Raw genomic sequence first — 22,471 nt, 5'->3', positions numbered from 1 at the left:
GGAAGAGGCGGGGGACGGCGGCGGCGCGGTGAGTGCGGGGCCGGCTCCGCGCCCTCACGCTCGCCGCGGCCCGGGCTCGGGCGCCGCGGCCTCCGGCCGGCCCGGGGTTCGTTGGCCCGGCCGCCGCCGGCCGCCCGGGCCCGGCTCGAGTCCGCGCCTTCACTTCGCGGCGGACTCTGGGGCCGGGGCGCCCGGGGTCCCGGAACCCCGGCCGGCGGCCGCCACGTCCTGCTTCCTGGTCCCGCCGACGCTCCGCGGCCGGGACGGCGGGGACGCTCCCGGGCGGCGCCGGGAAACTGAGGCAGGTGGGGGCGGGGCGTCGAACGCCGCCGAGGATTGCTATTGGTGACAAAGCCAGACTCGCCCGGGTTGGGGGAGTGCCGGGCGGCCGGGCGAGGTGTCGTCGTCCCCCGATCGGAAACCCGGCCCCTTGGGCGAGAGCGCTGAGCCCCTCGACCCCGGCCGCTCGGAAAAGTGGCGGCGGGACAGCCAAGGGTGGGGTGTCGGGAGGAAAGGTAGCCCGAGTGCGAACAGTTTTTTGGTTACTTTGTATAACACTTAAAAGTCATGGGCGATTTTATTTGCAAGACTGGGGAGTGTTGTAACAGCCCTGGCTCGGTAGACGATTTTTTCTCCGAAGACAGCCACTTTTGTTATATGGTAAAAGTTGACCAACTAGATACTCTTCTGTGATGATACAGTTCTCGAGACTATAAGGAGCTTATATTATTCACAGACTTAATCTTCACGGTAAAAAGTAAGCACTAATTTTCATGACTATTCTCGTGCTAATCCTCCTGACTTCGTTGTTGGTTGGTTGGTTAGTTGGTTGGTTTTTCAGTACAGGGGCATCGAATCCAGGGGAATTATACCTCCCGAGCTACACCCCCAGCCCTATTTTAGTATTATTTTGAAACAGGGTCTTGCTGGGTTGCTGAAGGTCTTGCTTAGATGTTGAGGCTAATCCTCCTGTCTCAATCCCAGTACTTACAAGTACTGGAATTACAGGCGGGTGCCACTATGATCTCTGTCTCCTGACTTTTAATGTAATGAATGAATGATTCATGATGAAAGCTTAATTAAAGGAAGAAATGGTAAAAGAGTTTCTTTAATTTGCGGCACAACTGTGGTATTTTGTGTACTTGGTGTAATATCTTGTTACAGTTTATTGTTTTCCCAAAATGCCTTCTTTCAGGTGCAAAGTAAGAAAATTAAAGTCAAAGACCATGGGAGATGCAGCAAAACCTTATATTGTGAAGCGTGCTAAAGACCGAGGAACTATTGATGATGACGATTTCCGAAGGGGTTACCCACAACAAGATTATTTAATAATGGATGATTATGCTAAAGGCCATAGCAGTAAAATGGAAAAGGGCCTGCCCAAAAAAAAGCCAGCACCTGGGAACTATGGGAATACCCCCAGAAAAGGACCCTATGCAGTTTCCAGCAATCCATATGCATTTAAAAACCCAATTTACAGTCAGCCTGCTTGGATGAATGACAACCACAAAGATCAGAGTAAAAGATGGCTGTCTGATGAACTTACTGGTAATTCAGATGGTTGGAGAGAATACAAACCTGGACCTAGGATTCCTATCCTAAGCAGACCAAGGAAAGACTCTTTTCAAGAAAGTGATGATGCTTATAGGTGGCAAGATGGAAGAGGCTGCCGAAGTGTAAGACGCCTGTTTCATAAAGACCTAGCAAGCCTAGAAACCATGTCAGAAGTGGAAGCCAGCAGTCCCGGTAATGTGTTTTCACCTTGTCTGTTCTGAGAATGTCAACCAAATAAGTTTTATTATTTTCAACAGTGAACGTCTCAGTTTTCCTTGTTTCTACTTTCAGAAGTGCTCACTTATTTAATGTGATTATTTCGAGTTCTGTACTCAGAAGGTTTGGGCAACTTCAACAAAATTCATATATTGGTTTCTTCAAAAGTTTGCCTTGAGGCGGGGCGTGGTGGCACCTGCTTGTAACCCCAGCACTCGGGGTGGAGACTGGAGAATCGCAGTTCACGGACAGCCCTTCACAAATCAGTGAAAACCTGTTTCAAAAACAAAGAGACTGAAAAATAGGGCTGGGAGTGTAGCTCGGAGGTAGAATGGCCCTGGGTTCCATCCCCAGTACCGCAAAAAGAAAAAGTTTACCTTGAGGCTCATTTTACTTTAGTAAACATATTTTCATACTGTAAAAAGCGAGTTTTTTTTTTTTTTTTAAATAGAAGAGGGTGGCCAGTTCCCCCAGGTGCCTTATCAGAATTTCTGAGTAGTGAGTATATATTCTCCAAATGTGTTTACAGTGTGGTAGAATGTATTTATAATATGACAGGAGTTAAAACTTAAAAAAAAAGACAATGTAGTAACACAATAGAGACTGAAAATGTTGCCCACCACTAAAGGATATATGTCTTTGGGTGAAGTATTAATCTCTGAAGGAGGATAACATGAGAGTTTTTTGTTTTTCAAGAGGGTATAGGCAGTGGCACACACCTATAATCCCAATACTTGGGAGGCTGAGACAGGAGGATGGCAGATTCCAGGCCAGCCTAGCAACTTAGCAAGATCCTTTTTTAAAATAAAAAGGGCTGCTGGTGTAGCCCGTGGTAGAATGCCCCTTGGTTTAATCTCCAGTACAAAAAAAAAAAAAAAAGAGGGAGCACTGAGACACAGTTGATGTACCTATAGCCCCAGCTACTGGGCAGGCTGAGGCGGGAGGACCACTTGAGCTCAGAGCTGGAAGCCAGCGTGAGAAACATAGCAAGACACCATCCTACCCCAAAAAAGAAGCTGGGATTTTGCTCAGTTAGGATACTGGCCCCGCTTGTGTAAGGCAGGAGGACGTAATGTCAACAGAGGTTGGGAAACATGAGTTCAGAAAGTCAGAACACAGCCGTGGTGGCGCACGCTTTTAATACCAGCATTCAGGAGGCCGAGACAAGAGGATCGCAGGTTCAAGGCTAGCCTCAGCTACTTAGTGAGGCCCTCCACAACTTAGTGAGACCCTGTTTCAAAATAAAAAATAGGACGGAGGTAGAATGTCCCTGGATTCCATCCACAGACCCCCCCCCCAAAAAAAAAGCCTTGCTGTTTTTTGGGTAAAAACAAAACCCATTTTTAAGTGTTTTCACACGCTTGATAATAATTGCCCAAAATGATTTCATACTTTCTTAAAGGTGCAAAGTAGATTTTGTCCATGTAGCTATCATTTTGTAACCAGGAAAGTTTTGTTTTTTGTTTTTGGTGCTAAGAATTGAAAGTTATTTTTATCTGATGGATATATTTACAAAGTCATAACCTAGATAAAAAGTGAAACAATAGTATGAAAATTATACTTGGAAAAATTGGCTTTCTGTTTATTGGCTAAGTTGTTTTTCATTGGCCATATAGAACGGGTTGCAAACTGTCCAGCAGTTTCACTTTTTTTTTTCTAAGTGCACTCAGGCAACATGGGTACTTTCTAAAAGGTCTCCAGAGGCCTTTTTCCTTCATGTTATCTCACGGCGGCCAGTTCATATATGTGTTACTGGTAAGGCACTTGAATTTGGGCCATGTGCATATGGAATGCTTAAAAAAAAAGGATTCTTTTTTTAATCATTAAAAAGTTTTAGGATAGCCGAGCGTGGTGGCACACGCCCGTAATCACCTGTGATTCTCCTGTCTCAGCCTCCCAAGTACTGGGGTTCCAGGGGTGTGCCAACACACCTGGCTCTGTGTTGCCAGTTTAACATATTTTGGGAAATGCCGTTAATGCAAATCATCCACTCAGATACACATGCCCTTTGTGGATGGAGTAATGGACCATATTCAGATAAAATATGGGAAACTTGGAATACTGAATATGGAGAACTCCTGTTGCAGTAAGCTTGTGGTGAGACAGGCAGCCTTCATCTAAGTAATTACAGGAATTTTTCAGCAGTACCTAGTTCTGCCTTCCAAGAGTCCTTCCAATGAGATTTTGATACCTGCAGGCCTATGAACCTCAGTTCAGGAGATTAAATTGTTTTGTTAGTTCTGGTCTGTTCTAGATGTGAACAGGTATTTTGTAGTAATTTCTTGTCAGATTTTATGTTGTGAGATGGAAGACCTACTCCATTTCTATATCTATCTATCCCCCCCTTTTCTCTCTATAGGTATATATATAGAGAGAGAGGGAGAGAGAATAAATATATATATATATATTCTACGTCCGAGCTACATCTCCAGCCCATTTTTCCCCCTTTATTTTGAAACAGGGTCTCACTGACTTGCTGAGGGTCTCACTAAATAGCTGAGGCTGGCCACGAACTTGCAGTCCTCCTTTCTCAGCCTCCCAAGTACTGGGGTTACAAGCATGCGCCACCACGCCTGGCTCTCCATCTGTATTTTAATGTGTATTCAAATCGCGTTAATTTAGGCTCGTGTCTCTGGGTGAGTTGGCAGTTGTTTTGGTCTGCTGCTTTCCCCATCTGTACAATGGTTAGATACCAGCATCCATGTCAGGACTACTATAGGGATTAAAGGAGGCAGTGCCCGTAAACTGCTTTACACTTGCCTCACAATAAAAAAGTAATGGTACTGCCGTTCTAATCATCTGACAGTCTGCAGCCGTACCCTTCTCGGTATAAAAGCACTGGGAGTTAATCGTGGTCTTTGAAAGGAGAGAACAGCCACTCTTTCTATAAAATGATAGCAATGCAATTATATTGAGAAGTTCTTGTGACCAAGGAGCAGTAAAGAGATTTGATTACATATCAATTACAATTTTGTGAATAACGAACTTTTCCAAAGTTTATTGCACATTTTAGGATTACTCTCTAATGAGTGCTTATGTAAGTAAGAAACTTCTACAAGAGCAACAAACGGAAGTCAAATGTATTTTATATAAAGATGAAATTTGTAAAGATAAGCAAATTAAGTGAGAATGAACATACCTCTGAGTTAAATGAAGTGTTCATCTCAAAAATTTTAGTCTAGAGAACTACTGGCCTTAAAGTTTGTCGTGAACCAGGCGTGGTGGTGCACGCTTGTAAACCCAGCTTTTGGGAGGCTGAGAAAGGAGGATTGCGGTTCAAGGACAGCCTCAGCTACTTAGTGAGGCCCTTTGCAACTCAGTGAGACCCTGTTTCAAAAAATAAAGAATAAAAAATGGACTGGGGGTAACTGAGAGGTAGAATGACCCTGGGTTCCATCCCCAGTACCACGAAAAAGAAAATTAAAAATTGTCGTAGTTTAGTTGGAAAAGAGGGAATTTTTAAAAGGATATATTAAGATAACCTTATTTCCTAGTCAAATGTTTACTTACCTTTTAATATTTTACTTGGTGCATTGTGTTTGATTTTGTTTTAGCTATGTGTCTTCCTAATGCTTCGTTATTATTTAATTGTTATATATTGTATGTAAAGCTTTTTGTGGGATGTCCTCATATTAATCGCATGTAGTTTGAGCACAGTGTTTGCTGTTTGTCTTGTAGAGCCTGTGGCAGTGGCTTCTGCTTGTGGTTGTTTTTGTTGTTTCTGAAGTTTTGTTCTTGGTGTTTTGCTCAGTTTTGGTTTGGGTTTTGGTGTTTTGTGTTTGCCAAGCTGGGTATGGAACCCAGGGCCTTATGCGTGCTAGGCAAGAGCTCTACCACTGAGCTACATCCCCAGTTCAGAGATAGCTTATGTCTCTGTTTAATTGGATAGCCTACAGATTTTTTTCTTTTTGGGGGTGTGGTGCAGTGGTGGAACCCAGCGACGTTCTACCTCTGAGCTATACCCCCAGCCCTATTTTCTTTTTCCCCTGTGGTACTGGGAATGGAACCCAGGGGCTTTCTACCTCCAGGCTATACTCCCAACCCTATTTTATATTTTATATGGAAACAGGGTCTCACTAGGTTGCTGACAGTTTCACTAAGTAGCCGAGGCTGGCTCCGAACCTGTGTGATCCTCCTGTCTCAGCCTCCCAAGCGCTGGGATTACAAGCACGCACCGCCACGCCTGGCCCCAGTCCTATTTTTTATTCTCTATTTTAAAAGAGAGTCTCACTAAGTTGCAGAGGGCCTCACCAAGTAGCTGGTCTGCAAACCTGGATCCTCCTGTCTCAGACTCCCAAGTCCTGGGGTTACAAGTGTGCGCCGCCACACCCAGCTCCCTATCGATCCTTTTCTGACACAGATTTTTTTTTTCAATTAGCCAATTCATTGTCATTGCTGTACAAGGAGTAAGTTCTCCTTAAAACTTGACAGAGAATTGCCATATGCAGGGCATTTTAGTAGGCTCATATTTCAAAAAACTAATTTGTTGTAAGCCATTGAAAATTATTCCACCCACTTATCAGAACTTAAATTTGCTACATGAATTTTATTCTAGTCTTATGTGTTATTAATAGCTTTGTTTTCTAAAGCCTGATAGAAATAGAAGTCATCAAAACTAAAGCTTTTTTTTCTTTTTGGTGGTACTGGGGAAGGAACTCAGGGGCATTCTACTTCTGAGCTATACCCCGGCCCTATTTTGTTCTTTTATTTTGAAGCAGGGTCTCACTAAGTTGTGGAAGTCTTCACTTCAGCCTTCCAAGTATTGGGATGGCAATCATATATCACCACGCAGTGCTTTAAAACAGTTTTTTACAGTGTAATCCCACAGTCATCTTTTCTTTCACAGGTTGAAAAGTTATAAACTTAAAAAAAGGAACGGATTTATTAATTCATTCTAAAAATTATAAAAGCAACAGAGTTTGTAAGTGAATCAATTGGTACTTCAAGAAAACCTTTGTTTCAGCTATCAATTGTTTTTTTTTTCCTTTGAAATATGTTCAGTGTGCAATCAGTTAAATTTTTAAATAAAAGTAAAAAATAAAGTGGGAAAGAGTTGTCCTGAGTAAATAAAATTTTAGCTTGGATATCTTGTTAGCCAAGGTAGAACCCAGTCATATGTTACTGAAGGCTTACTTTGCAACCAAATTATTTTTTCACTCTAGATAAGGATGTCTGAGTTCTCCAAAAATATAGTGTTGTCTTTTTCACTTAAAACTAAAAACAAAGGCAGGCATGGTGGTGTATGCATGTAATCTCAGTACTTGGGAGGCTGGGACAGGAGGATTGTGGGTTCAAAGCCAGCCTCAGCTACTTAGGCCCTCCGCAACTTTGTGAGACCCTGTTTCAGAATAAAATGATAAAAAATAGGCTGGGTATGTAGTTTGGAGGTAGAATGCCCCTGGGTTCCATCCCTGGTTCCACAAAAAATTAAAAAATAAAAATAAGAAATAAGAGCAGATGTGGATTTTTTATTAGAATAACAGGTGTATTTATAGGTATACTAGAATATACTAGTTATATACAAATTATGTATTAATTATATTAGAATTACGGGAATACTTGCCTTCAGAGGAAAAATTTTTAGTGTCGATTTAGAAATCTCAGCAGCATACAAGGAAGAGAGAAAAGCAAATTGTATTATCAAATTGGCATTCTTTTTAAGTCGAGATGATTTCTATGAATTCCACATAATGTGCTTAGAAATATTTAAGCATTTTTATCCATGGGAGAGCTACCTTTTTCTTTAGCTCTGCTCAGAAGTTGAGGAGTCTTGTATCCTGTCACATGATGTAATTAATAAAGCGAGTTCTGCTTTTTACCAAAAGAGGTGTTATTCAGCATCACCAATAATATTTTCCCCCTAACTTCAAGAAAACAAGAAGCAGCGGTCCAGACCTAGGAAGCCACGGAGGAATAGAAATGAAGAAAATGAACAGGATGGAGAGTTGGAAGGCCCTGTAATTGATGAGTCTGTGCTTTCATCAAAAGAGCTGCTGGGCTTACAGCAGGCTGAGGAGCGGTTGAAGAGAGACTTCATTGACAGGCTAAAAAGGGTAATAACTTTGAATATATTTGTTTGTTTCATTTTAAGTTGTGTTCATAATTGGAAATATAGACTGATGAATTAGGTATCCTACTTTGATTATCAGTATTTAATACAAGTTAAAAGTGATGTTAGTTACCATTCTCATAATCCAAAACAACTGACCACACAACATAAAGGAAGGAATAGTTGCTCACAGAATTTGGAGATTTCAGAGTTTCAGTCCATGGCAGGCCAAGAGAGGGAGAGAGCAAAACTCTGCTCACACATCACAGAAACTGGAAACCAGAGAGGGAGAGGGAGGGGAGAAGAAAGAAGGGAAGGAAGGAAGGAAGGAAGGGCGAGCAGGCAGGAGGGACCTTATATAATCTTCAAGGCCCCACCCCCTGAGATTCCTCCTTAGCCACCAAGTCCTGCCTCTAGCATTGCTGTTTTGTTTCCATGAGGGCTAGGGGTATATTCTGAGTCCAAACGGTTGCAAGTTGAATTCAGTATGACTTAATAGAGTTAAGAGTAATCGCCATTGTACTTTAATAAAAATGACTGTTAAAATAGTGATAGAAAGCCAGGCATGGTGGTGCACGCTTGTAATCCCAGCATTCAGGAGGCTGAGACCGGAGGATTGCGGTTCACGGACAGCCTCAGCTACTTAGTGAGGCCCTCTGCAACTCAGTGAGACCCGGTTTCAAAATAAAGAATAAAAAATAGGGCAGGGGGTATAGCTCAGAGGTCGAATGCCCCTGGGTTCCATCCCCAGACCTGCAAAAAAAAAAAAAAAAAAAAAAACAAATAGTGATAGAGCAAGACAGTTTTAAAAATGAAGGAGAAATCATTTTTATAGCTAATTTTGTTTACCTGTGTATTTCTTTATTAATCTTTTCCTATTATAGCGACCACGAAATTGCCCTACAGCAAAGTACACTTGCAGACTCTGTGATGTTTTAATTGAATCCGTTACATTTGCCCATAAGCATATCAAAGAGAAGAGGCACAAGAAAAACCTAAAGGTAAGAGTCATGTCATACAAACAAGTGTTTTTATACATGTTATTATTACCTGACTATAATCAGTTGTTATTATTTATGGTTTTCTTCTCCTTAGTTATAACGTTGGCAACTTTGATATTTTATTTATTGAGTTTATTTTAGCAAAATACTAATCGAGTGTGTTTAGTGGGCAGGCTTATGAATTTCCTTAAGTATGGGGTCAGGATGAAGTCATTATGGGGCCTATATGTATCCTTAGACAAGCAATAAAGCAAATAATCAAATTGTCATTACTGTTTTTAATTTTCTTCTCTTGCACTTGTTCCTGCCTGCTCTCTATTATCCCTGATGTATATTATGTACGTAAAGTGTGCATATGTTTGATAGGGTGACTAACACAGTTAAAATGAAGAGGGCTATAAAAAAAAAACTCTAGAAAATTCTGAAATCTAGAGTGTTGTTTCAGTGAGAGATAGAAGGTAAAAACCGTCAGGAGTCATTTTTAATCTGAACACTCATTTTCAAGGAGAAGCAGGAGGAAGAGTTGCTCACCACGTTACCCCCGCCAACACCCTCGCAGATAGATGCAGTTGGCGTTGCCATTGGCAGAGTGGTACAGGAGTTTGGCTTACACAACGAGAATTTGGAACAGAGGCTAGAAATTAAAGGCATCATGGAAAACGTGTTCCAGCACAAGTTACCAGGTATTTTTTAGATTTTTTTTTCTACTTAGCTACGTAAAAGTACCTCATTCACATTTCAGTTAATTTTCACTAATAGTTAATTTGCTATGTCCTAAAACTTTATTATTAATGTGGATTTTGTTATTTCTCCTGTCTTCTACCAAAGTCGCAAGGATTTTCACATTTTTCTATTAAATCCTTATAAGCCATTCTAAATTTTATTGTGTGATGAACAATTGAATGCCCATGTCATGGGACTCTTGTGTATATATTTGTGTCTAAATTGACACAGTAGGTTTGAATTCAAATGAAGAGAAGTATCCTGGAGTTACTTTCACATTATGGAGGCCAAAGTTTTATTTTAGCATACTTAAATTGTAATCGCTGAAATAAGTTTTGGAAAACTAAGTAATTTGTAATGGGTCTTGTATACTGTACTTCAACTGATTTTCTAGGTTATGTCTGTTTTTATGTATGTGTTTACTTTCTGTGAGGTCTCATGTCACTCGAGCTGGCCTTGCATTCCTGGACTGAAGTGATCCTCCTTTCAGCCTCCCAATTAGCTCAGGCTAGGGGCACACATCACTGACCTGGCATTATTTTTAATTTTACACCTTTGGTGCAAGGAGAGGGTGGGGGACAAGTGTTTGGGGCGTGCTGCTTATGAAAATTTAAGGCCAGTTATGATAAATACATAACAGAGTAGCTCCAATCCTTTAGAGCAAGGAACCCTATCCCCCTCCCATTGGTCACTTCGGTTTAGATATATGATTGCAAGAGCTTAATCATTCTCAATTCTTGCTATGCACCAAATTATCTATGGAGCCACCAGCAGACACTTTTAGAAAGTTCCCCAAATGAATATGGTTCAGTTAGGGCTGGAATCATTTAATTATATCATCTTATAACTCCTTAAACTGTATTTTAGAAGACAGGTGTGGTGGCTCACGCTTATAATCCCAGTGCTTGGAAAGTTGAGAAAGGAGGATCGCACAGGTTCGAAGCCAGCCTCAGTTACTTAGGCTCTCAGCAACTCAGTGAGACCCTCTTTCCAAATAAAATATAAAATAGGTCTGGGAGTATAGCCCAGAGGTAGAAAAGCCCCCGGAGTTTCACCCCCAGCACCACACACACAAAAAAAACCTATATTCTACTGAAAGATCAAACATATAGTACTTGACTATGTTTGTATACACACTTTATTAAAAATAAGGAAAAGGAATCTACTCATTTCACTGTCTAGGCATCTCCCAAATAATCAGTTGCAATTTCAATGATTTTCTTGCCATAGAATTTCATGTAAAATTAAATGTACTTTTCTATAAAACACTCTTGAAGCCAGACATGGTTGTATATACCTGTAGTCTCACTACTCAGGAGACTGAGGTGAAAGGATCACTTAAACTCAAGAATTTTTGAGACGTGCCTGGGCAACATAGTGATATTTCATCTAAAAAAAAATCTTAAAACCCAAGGAAGCTCAGTGTGATGACTCATGCCTGTAATTTTAACACTGGGGAGACTGAGGCAGGAGGATTGCAGTTTTGAAGCCACCTTCAGCAACTTAGCAAGGCTCTGAGCAACTTGGTGAGACCCTGATTCAGATAAAAAATAAAAAGAGCTAGGGTGTAGCTCAGAGGTAGAATGCCACTGGGTTCAATCCCTGCACACGCGCGTGCACACACCCACACACATACCACACACACACACCAGGAAAATCATTTGCATTAACAAACCTCAAGGAAAAAAAGTCTTCTGATGAGAAAGAATAACATTTTGGCAAAAGAGTACTAAAACATCAAAAATAAATACCATAAATGTACACACACTTCCTCCTCTGAAAAGATAGTGCATACTTCCTCCCACGATAAGTCATGCCAGTGATACTGGGATTGTTTTGCAAAGGTTTTTCTAAAGGAATTATGTTACAAATGCTTTTTGTACATGAGTGATTCATAATAAAAATAACACTATAACCCGAGACAGGAGGATCGCAGCTTCAAGGCCAGCTTCAGCAACTTAGCAAGACCTTATTACCAAATAAAACAGGGCTAAGAATATAGCCTGGAGGTAGAGGCCCCTGAGTTCCATCCCCAGTGCCATACACACACAAAAATAGTACTTTTATGTTGAAAGATATTTTTCTTACTATTACTAAAGCATGCTTTTTACAATTAGTTATGCCTGTGTACTTTCTAAGAGTTTGCACTAGCTCTTGTAATATTGCAGAATTTATGAATGTAAAAGGCATCTGTTTGTACTCCTTTGATTTCCTTTTCTTGCCTTATTGCTCTGGCTAGAGTCTCTAGTACTATATTGAAGAGAAGTGGTGATAGTGGACATCCTTGTCTCGTTCCAGTTTTTAGGGGGAATTCTTGAAGTTTTACCCCATTTAATATGATGTTGGCAGTGGGCTTATTGTAGATTGCCTTAATAATGTTGAGATATGTTCCTTCTATTCCAATTCTCTGCAGTGTTTTTATCATAAATGGATGTTGAATTTTATCAAATGCTTTTTCAGCATCTATTGAGATGATCATGTGGTTTTTGTCTTTGATTCTGTTTATATGATGAATTACATGGATTGATTTCCGTATATTGAACCAGCCTTGCATCCCTGGGATGAACCGTACCTGGTCATGGTGAATGATTTTCTTGATGTGGTTTTGAATGCGTGTTGCTAGTATTTTGTTTAATAGTTTTGCATTCAAGTTCATCAGAGATATAGGCCTGTAGTTTTCCTTCCTTGAACTGTCTTTATTCGGTTTGGGTATTAGTGTGATGTTGGCTTCATAGAATGTATTTGGGAGAGTCCCGGTTTTTTCTATTTCCCGAACTCAAGCTTTCACTATTTGCAGATGACATGATACTATATTTAGAAAACCCAACAAACTCAACCAAAAGGCTTATAGAACTGATCAACAAATTCAGCAAGGTATCTGGATACAAAATCAATCTTAAAAAATCAGAAGCTTTCCTGTACACCAACCATAAATCCACTGAAAAAGAAATTCAAAAAACACTTCCACTCAGGATCTTCCACAAAAAAATAAAATACCTAGGAATAAACTTGACCAAGGAGGTAAAAGATCTCTACAAAGAAAATTATAAAACACTGAAAAAAGAAATCGAAGAAGATCTTAGAAGATGGAAAGATCTTCCATGTTCATGGATTGGCAGAATAAATATCATTAAAATGGCCATCCTCCCAAAAGTGATCTACAGATTTAATGCAATGCCCATTAAACTACCAAGATCATTCCTCACAGACATAGAAAAATCAGTCCTTAAATTTATCTGGAATAACATAAAGCCCAGAATAGCCAAGGTAGTTCTCAGCAACAAAAACCAAGCAGGAGGAATCACAATACCTGACTTTAAACTATACTACAAAGCCATTGTAATAAAAACAGCATGGTACTGGCAAAAGAACAGATATACAGACCAATGTAGCAGAATAGAAGACCCAGAAACAAGTCCACACACTTTCAGCCAATTGATTTTTGACAAAGGGGCCAAAAACATACACTGGAAAAAAGATAGCCTCTTCAACAAATGGTGTTGGCAAAACTGGTTAACCATATGCAGAAAATTGGATGTTAATCCCACTTTTTCACCCTGTACAAAAGTCAACTCACGATGGATCAAAGACTTGGAAATTAAACCAGAGACTTTGAAGCTCCTTGAAGAGGGCATAGGTCCAACACTACAACACATAGGCACAGACAAACATTTCCTCAATAAGACCCCAAAGGCACAACAAATTAAAAGGAGAATCAATACATGGGATTGCATGAAACTGAAGAGCTTCTCTTCAGCAAAGGAAACTATCAAGAACCTCAATCGAGAGCCAACAGAATGGGAGAAGATTTTTGCCACCTACACCACTGATAGAGGACTAATATCTAGAATATACAGAGAACTCAAGAAACTCAACACTAAGAAAACAAAGCATCCAATAACAAAATGGGCAAATGAACTAAATAGACACTTCACAAAAGAAGAAATTCAAATGGCCAATAAATGCATGAAAAAATGCTCAACATCACTGGCAATCAGAGAGATGCAAATCAAAACTACCCTGAGATTTCACCTAACTCCAACTAGAATGGCCATCATTCAAAACACAAACAACAACAGATGCTGGCGAGGATGTGGAGAAGTGGGAACTCTAAAACATTGTTGGTGGGATTGCAAATTAGTGCAACCACTTTGGAAAACAGTATGGAGAATCCTCAGAAGAATGGGAACAAATCTACCATTTGATCCAGCAATACGACTGTTGGGTATCTACCCAAAAGAAAAGAAACCAAACTACCTAACTAATGCATGTGTATCTATGTTCATAGCTGCACAATTCACCATAGCCAAACAATGAAACCAGCCAAGATGTCCATCAACAGATGAATGGATTACAAAACTGTGGGATATGTACACAGTGGAATTTTACTCAGCCATCAAAAAAAACTCAGTTACATCATTTTCAGGGAAATGGATGGAACTGGAGGACATTATGCTAAGTGAGATTAGTCAGGCACAAAAAATAAGAAATCAGATGCTTTCCCTAATATGTGAGAGTTAGGGAGAAAAGAGGAGCAAACAAGACAACCTAAAGGAGGAGAAATGAGGGGGGGGGGAGAGGAAAATCTCTAAAGCTCACAATGTACTTAAACATATCGAAGTCAATCACTAAGCCAAGCAAGGGAGGGTGGGACGGGGAGGGAATGGGGTGGGATTTGGGTAGGGGTTAAATCAGCGATGAGTACATGTTTGTACACACAAGTTTTTAACCCCAATAAGTTGTATGAATATAATGTACCAATAAAAAAAAAGGCATCTGTTTCCATCTTTCACAATTTAAATCATTGACAATCGTTTTTTGCACAAAAACACAAGTATGATAATAAGTATGATAGGAACTTTCAATATGTTATACAACTGACATGAAAAGAGACTTTTAAATAAAATTAAGAGACAAATAGTAACTTGTTTGTGTCCTTTGTTTATGCCAGACTTGAACACAGTTTCTCTTTTATGTGTCGTTTTAACTGATGGTTCCATTTCTGAAAAGGCAGCATTTTGTTATAACTTTTGAGAAATTCTGCTTAACTTCTTATGACTTTTCTGTATTTATTTATTTTTAGATTGTTCTCTAAGATTATATGGGTCTTCCTGTAGCCGATTGGGTTTCAAAAATTCGGATGTAAACATTGACATTCAATTTCCAGCAATTGTAAGTACAAAATGAAATGTTGAAATTTTTAGAGTAGTATAGAAATTCTTTCAAATGTGAAGCCAGGTGTGATGGTGCACACCTGTAATTCCAATACTTGAGAGGCTGAGACAGGAGGATTACGGGTTGGAAGCCAACCTCAGCAACCTAGGGAGGCCCTTAGCAACTTAGACCCTGTTTTAGAATAAAATAGAATAGGTCTGGGGATACAGCTCAGATATAGAAGGCCTCTGGTTCAATCCCCAATATCACAAAAAAGTGAACTGTATATTAATATATTTTAGAAACTTGAAAATAAGTGTAATGGTGACAGCTTTTTTCCAAAAAATTATATTTTTATGTCTTCCAGCTAGTCTTAAGCTTCATAGCTTCAGAGGAGTTTCTTTATACTCTATAGATTTTTGTACTTATTTCATTCTACAGATATTTTCACACTTGACACTGGTTTTGTAACTGTGTAAATCTAATTAGGGAGATATCTGGGTCTCTGTAAACTCGAAAGATAAATTCTCAATAAAACCAACATTCCATTGTCAGGGAAAAGAACTCAATTTTTGTTTGTTTGTTTGTTTGTTTGTTTGTTTGTTTTGTGATACTGGAGATGGAACCCAGGGGCAATATTCCCTCCAAACTAAACACCCTGCCTAGCCCTATATTTTTTATTCTTTATTTTGAAACAGCGTCTCACTGAATTACAAAGGGCCTCACTAAGTAGCTGAGACTGTCTGTGAACCATGATCCTCCTGTCTCAGCCTCCCAAATGCTGAAATTACAAGCGTGCACCACCACCCCTGGCTAGAGCTCAGATTTTAAACACTGTAGATTTGTGAATATCCATGATCTGAAAGCTCAATTAGCTCCTGAGTTTTTTTTTTTTTTGTATGCTGATTTTGTTAAAATAATTATCCTTTTAAACAACCATACCTAACCTGGATTTCTGATTTAAATGTAATTCAAAGAAATGTTGAGTAGTCAGAATCTTTTTTTGACAGTGGGAATGGAACCCAGGGACATTCTACCTCCAAGTTAAACCCCCAGCCCGATTTTATTTCCTATTTAGAAGCAGAGTCTCCAGTTGTAGAGGGCCTGCTGAGGCTGGCTTCAAACCTGCAGTCCTCCTGTCTCAGCCTCCCAAGAACTGGGATTACACGTGTGCCCACCACGTCTGATAAGTCAGAATTCTGAAACTGGAGGGAAGCCAGGCGTGGTGGGCGCGCCTGTAATCCCAGTATTTGGTAGGCTGAGACAGGAGGACTGAAGGTTGCAGGCCAACCTCAGCAATTTAATTCGATTTTGTTTAAAAAAAAAACATAGGGCTAGGGGTGCAGCTCAAAGGTAAATATCCCCTGAGTGCAATCCTCAGTGAAAAACAAAACAACTAGAGGAAACAGAGTAAGCCCCATTCATCCATTGGTGCTTCGCGCAGGCCACTTAACAGCAGGCCTATGCCCATTGACTCCAGATTAAGCCCCATTCAGCCATTGGTGCTTCCCGCAGGCCACTTAACAGCAGGCCTATGCCCATTGACTCCAGATTGAGCACCGTTCGTCCATTGGTGCTCCCGCAGGCCACTGAACAGCAGGCCTATGCCCATTGACTTCAGATTAAGCCCCATTCGGCCATTGGTGCTTCCCGCAGGCCACTTAACAGCAGGCCTATGCCCATTGACTCCAGTTCTTATTTAAAATACAGATTCTAAGTGGTACCCCCAGATGTTGTATCTTATAGCTTCCCATTCCTTGCTCTATCTGATTGCTGAAGCTACCTGGTCAGCTAGCCAGTAGATTTTACAGGCTTTTTTGTTGTTGTTGTTATTGTTGTTTTTGTTTTGTGGTCCTGGGATGGAACCCAGGGGCATTCTACCTCCGAGCTACACCTCTGGTCCTATTTTTTAGTCTTTATATTTTTTAAAACAGGGTCTCACTGAGTTGTAAAGGGCCTCACTAAGTAGCTGAGGCTGTCCACGAACCGCGATCCTCCAGTCTCCACCTCCTGAATGCTGGGAGTGTGCTGCCACGCCTGGCCTACAATTTTTTAACTTTAAATTCTTCTCTGTCTTTTTTGTGGTACTAGGGATTGAACCCAGGAGCTACCCCAAGCCCTTTTTTTTTTTTTTATATTGAAACGGAATCTCACTAGGTTGCTGAGAGGCTCATTAAATTGCTGAGGCTGGCCTCTAACCTGAGATCCTCCTGTCTCAACCCCACAAGTACTCTACTGGGATTACAAGCATGTGCCACCACGCCTGGCTTTAACCTTAAATTCTTTTTGTGTGTATGTGTTTGTGGTACTGAGGATTGAATTTAAGGGCATTCCACCTCCTAGCTATACCCCCAGCCCTATTTTATTTTATTTTGAAACAGGGTCTTGCTAGGTTGATTAGAGTCTCACTACTGCTTAAGTCTGTCCTCGAACCTGCGATCCTCCTGTCTTGGCTTCTCAAGTACTGGGATTGCAGGCATGTGCCACCACACCCACCTCTGACCTTAAATTCTGAGTATTGATTTACCAACCTTAATACTTATTTTGATCTGGTATCATTCATTCATTCATTCATTCATCATTTGGAGAATCGTCACTAGGTACCCATTATATGGCAGGCATTGTACAAGATTCTAAAGGACAAAACAAATATGGTTCCTGTTTCTTGGACCTCACATCTAGTGAGGGAGATAAGTAATTATGTGTAACACCAGTTACACTGTGGCCTGTGTGGAGAGACAAGGTTTGACAACAGAGAACACATACCCTGCAGAGATGTAGCGGTCATGAGGGCCCCTGTGAGGAGGGACATTTAGGCTGGACTCCAATTAGGATGTGAAGGGACACTGGGGGTCAACAGGAACCCAGTTGTAGGCCAGAGGAAGAACTGATTTTGGCTTGAAGATGGTGGGAAGTCACGGAGAGTGTAAGGATTCCGTTCGTGATTTTGAATGGCTTTGATTCTAGTGTGGAACAAGGACTGGAGAAAGGCAATATTGACATTTGAACCAGTAGTCTTGTAGACAGAGAGGTACGATTGCTAGCAGTGTGACGGCTACCAGCTACCGCTTCCAGATCTGCCGAAAAGCTAATTACCTCAAGTAGTTGATCAGGAGTAAAATGTTTAGTAGGTCGTGTGTGTGTGTGTGTGTGTGTGTGTGTGTGTGTGTGTGTGTGTGTCTGTGTGTGTGTCTGTGTGTGTGTGTGTCTCCAAACTACACCTGCAGCCCTATTTTATTTTTTTATTTGGAAATGGTCTTGCTAAGTTGCAGAGGCCCTCACTAAAAGAGCTGAGGCTGTCCGCAAACAAGTGTGGGCCTCCAGGCCTGGCTGCAGTGGGTCTCTCTTGCCCACGTTTATCTTCTTTTGGTGCTCTTCTGTCTCGACTGACGTACACACATTGTGCTGACCAATTTCTTTATTAGTAGTTTTCATTTCTCATTTGGAAAGCAATTTGGGGAACTTCAGACTATATTTTATCAGTGAAGCAAAGGTACTTAGGGGTTATTTCATGTATTTATTCATTTATTTCCTAGATGTCTCAGCCAGATGTCCTCTTACTTGTTCAAGAATGTCTAAAGAACAGTGGTAAGGCCAGATTCTTTCCACATATTTGCTCTTAGTTTTGTCTTTTGTCTATAAATTTGGTATATCTTATTACCCAAACTTTAGAATAAGAGAGTCATGTTTTTAAAATTATATGTATGGGTAATTCAAAGCAAAAATCAGAGGATATGGCCATGAGTTATTAAGTAATTAGAGTCCTGTTAGTAGTTCTGTACAGAATAACCATTTCAAAGTAAAGCTTTTAGTTTGATGATGACATCACAATCCATAAAGATTAAATAAATGAGTCCTAGATGATGATTATGCAAAATATGTATAATTTAATCTTGAGAGTAAAATTAAAGGATAGTATGCTTTCTTCAGTGTCTTAAATTAATGTTTTACAAATGGGAAATAGTCATGGCCCGACTCTGGTTAATGAATTCACTAATACTTGTTCCCAGGTAGATTTGTCTTTTCAATGTAATGTCCAACTTGGAGTTTATAAATTTTCCTGATTTCATAGGCCTCATCAGTTGTCTCATCCCTTGAATTTAGTCATTCCTATCCTTTTTATTTTGATTGAATAAAGCACTTCAACATTTCTTATTATTTCAGTCAAATATTTTGACACTGAGCATTATAATATCTTTTATGTTTTGTTTAGTTTTTATAGTACTGAGAATTGAACCCAAGGGTATTCTACCTCTGAGTTACTTCCCCAGCCCTGTTTTGTTTTTTATTTGGAAACACTGTCACTGAGTGCTTGGGCCTCATTAAGTTGCTGCGGCTGGCCTTGAACCCGCTATCCTCCTGTCTCAGCCTCCTAAGTACTAGTGTTACAGACATGAGTCACCACACTAGCCTAGTTTTTTATTTTGAAACAGTCTTGCTACATTGCTGAGACTGTCCTCAAACCTGTGATCCACTTGTCTCCCAAGTACTGGGATTATAGGTGTGTGCTACCGTGCTGAACTCAGTTTTTGATATTTTTTTTTCTTTTTATCATACTGGAGTTTGAACCCATCGGCATTCTACCTCAGCTCTATTTTATTTTTATCTTGAAACAGTCTCACTAAATTGCTGAGGACCTTGTTAAATTTCCAAGGCTGGCCTCAAGCCTAGCATCCTGTTTCAGCCTCCCAATTACTGGTATTACGGGCATGTGCTGCCATGCCTGGCTTATGATAGCTTTTATATCAATTTTGCTTTTGAACTTTACGTCCATATTCTTAGTCATTAGCTTTATAAAATGATTTCAGCTGGGCTTGGTGACTCAGGCCTATAATCCCATTACTGGGGAGGCTGAGATAGGAAGATCACAGGTTTGAAGCCAGCCTCAGCAATTTACCCTCAGCAATTTAGCAAGGCCCTGAGCAACTCACTGAGACCTTGTTTCAAAGTAAAAATTACATAGGGCTTGAGTATGGTTTGGAGGTAGAAGGTCCCTGGGTATGCCCCCCAGTTCCACAAAAAAATAATAATAATTAATCAGTTAATTAAAAGAAGGATTTTTGCTGGCCGTGGTGCTGCACACCTGTAAACCCAGAGACTCGGGAAGGCCTCACTGAGTGGCTGAAGCTGGCTGAGAACCTGTGATCCTCCTTTCTCAACCTCCCAAGCACTGGGATTATATATGTGCACCAGCATGCCTGGCTGCATTTTCTTTTTTCAAGTCATTTCAGGAATGACTTTGAAAAGGCTGAACAGATAAGCCACAATTGATATTTATACTTTCTAGTTCTGTCTTTAAACAGAGCTTTCATTAACCTACTTAATTGTGTTTTCTTCTGTCCTCAGACTCTTTTGTTGATGTTGATGCTGATTTCCATGCAAGAGTCCCAGTCGTGGTGTGCAGAGAAAAGCAAAGGTCTCGGTTTCCTTAAGCTGTTTGTTGACTCACCTTGCCACAAGCACAAGTGCTTTCCTAAATCATGATCCCAGCTTTGAGGATTTTAAAGCTCCGTATAGTTGTCTCACTTGGCTCCTACTAGTATTTCTCTACACTTTGGCGTTGGATGCAAGCGGGAAGTCTTTTTTATTTTAAAAAGGATAAAACTACTTAGAAGGAAAATATTTTGACCTCTTGTAGCGGGATAAAAAGCAACCTTATCAAATGGTTGTTTGCTCAAATCCCTTTTATTCGCCATCTTTTTAGCAGCGTTTTCGTGCTGATGAGCAGTTCAGGTGCCCTCCGTGTGCGTCTCCCTTCCTGAAGCTTTGCTGTCACCACCATAAGTGGGTGGTTTGTAGGCAGTAATGAATCCTCACTAAGCAGATTGCTCCAACTCTCAGGAAAACACCTTTCTACTGTTACATAGATGAGGCAGGTCATGTACCCATTTTATTTTATTTTATTTATTTATTTATTTATTTATTTATTTATTTTTGCAGGTCTGGGGATGGAACCCAGAGGCATTTGACCTCCAAGCTATACACCCTGCCCAATTTTTTATTCTTTATTTTGAAACAGGGTCTCACTGAGTTGCAGAGGGCCTCACTAAGTAGCGGAGGCTGTCCGCTAACCGTGATCCTCCAGTCTCAGCCTCCCAAATGCTGAGATTACAAGCGTGCGCCACCACGCCCGGCTTCATGCTCCCATTTTAAACTTTTATCAAATTCTCCTTTGCATCTACCCTCCAAAAGAGTTTGAGTACATCTAAACACAAGTGCTTAGCAGGGCTCAGTGGTGTGCACCTGTAATCCCTATACTTGAAAGGCTGGTAAAAGTGAATAAAACAGGGCTGGGGGCGCAGCTGGGAGGTAGCCTGCCTCTGGGTTCAATCCCCAGCACCACCACCCCAAAAAAATCCACAAAATTCTTGTCCTGAAAAATAAAGTTCACTAAGAAAATGTAACCATGTCTTTTCTTTAAATCCAATTTCTTAAATAGCCAATGAAGACTTAGGAGTTTAAGGGTTTTTTGTTTTTGTTTGTTTGGGTACTGGGGGTTGAGCCCAGGGATATTCTACATCTCACTGCACCTCAGCCCTTCTTATTTTCAAACAGGGTCTTACTAAGTTGCTGAGGCTGGCCTTCAACTTGTGGTCCTCTGTCTTAGCCTCCCAGGTATTGAGATTACAGGTGTGCACCACCATTCCTGGCTAGGGTTTTGTTGTTTTTTTTTAAGGTTATTATGAACAAAAATTCACTGTTGGTGTAAAAAGTACTGATAGTTCTCTAACACATTTTTCTTTCTCTTCTTTCCTCCCATATTCACCCCCCACCCCCACCAGTGGTCTTCTTTGTAAAGTAAGTGCAGGGAATGAAAATGCTTGTCTGACAACAAAGCACTTAGCAGCCCTCGGGAAGCTGGAGCCAAGGCTGGTTCCTCTGGTGGTTGCGTTTAGATACTGGGCAAAGGTACGTTCGCATTCTGTACATGTCTGTGTGCATATTGTATATGCACTATACTTTAATTTTTACTAGGTTTATCGAATCGTAAATGTTTAGATGGCATATGTGTCGGCATCAAAAGAGTAAATATTGGAATGGAAACTTTAATGTTCACAGAAGGAATATTCAGTGTTTCTTTTTCGCTATACCAATATTGCTTGAAAGAGCGAAATAACGTACAGTGCTTATTAAAGTGATATTTGGTCAAATCCCAGAGTATGTGGCCTAGGAACTTGAAGTCTACCTGGTTACCGAGGGTGATTCTTAAGCACAGAAAAGTTTAAGGTAAATCTCATACCATTTTCAGTAACTTATCCAAGGACCCCCCAAATAAGTGAAAGATACTCTCTGGTCTTGCTTACATTTCTGTAATGTTTCAAATAAGATATATCAACTGAAATGCTCTTATAAACAGAGCATTTCATATTCTCCAAAGTGCAAGGTCACATCATGATTATAAAATTGAGAATAAAGTGTCAGTCATAGGGGGAAACAAAAGCCTTACCGATTGCCATCCAGTGGTAAGGAGATGATTCTAGTTTCTTGGATCTGGGATGACCTGCCCAAACTGGGTGGTCTGGTCATTGTAATATGCTGTTCTCACCTTATGATTAAGTAGGCTGTGCTTCGTAGCTGTCATTTCCATTAGCACTAATAGTTTGTCAGCATTCTGCTCCCAAATCTCCTTTGTAACCGAAGCATCCATTTCTAGAACTACAAGTTGAGATGAGAGGACCCTTACATTGAGCAGAATCAGTTGACTTTTAAAACGTGTGTTTCGCCAGACGTGGTGGCGCACGCTTGTCATCCCAGCATCTGGGAGGCTGAGACA

At 40.6% G+C, this 22,471-nt stretch overlaps 1 protein-coding gene across 2 annotated transcripts in view; it reads left to right on the top strand.

Moving 5' to 3' along the window:
• Positions 1-1,226: 1,226 nt before the first annotated feature.
• Positions 1,227-22,471, top strand: part of TUT7 (terminal uridylyl transferase 7) — a gene marked incomplete at both ends in the record, with an annotated part of 74,061 nt that continues 52,816 nt past the window's right edge. Inside the window, 8 exons of one of the 2 annotated variants that reach the window (XM_080709590.1) lie at positions 1,227-1,746; positions 7,642-7,823; positions 8,704-8,820; positions 9,326-9,503; positions 14,627-14,715; positions 18,234-18,285; positions 20,044-20,113; positions 21,480-21,606. In XM_080709590.1, coding sequence (XP_080565716.1) covers positions 1,227-1,746; positions 7,642-7,823; positions 8,704-8,820; positions 9,326-9,503; positions 14,627-14,715; positions 18,234-18,285; positions 20,044-20,113; positions 21,480-21,606 — 1,335 coding nt within the window. The remainder of the gene's footprint in view (positions 1,747-7,641; positions 7,824-8,703; positions 8,821-9,325; positions 9,504-14,626; positions 14,716-18,233; positions 18,286-20,043; positions 20,114-21,479; positions 21,607-22,471) is intronic. The other variant, XM_080709591.1, reaches the window with a different exon arrangement.

Source organism: Muscardinus avellanarius (assembly GCF_963383645.1).
Source record: "Muscardinus avellanarius genome assembly, chromosome: 13".
Lineage (NCBI taxonomy): Eukaryota > Metazoa > Chordata > Mammalia > Rodentia > Gliridae > Muscardinus > Muscardinus avellanarius.
The sequence above is the reverse complement of the archived record's forward strand: the minus strand, read 5'-3'. Positions and strand labels throughout refer to the sequence as shown.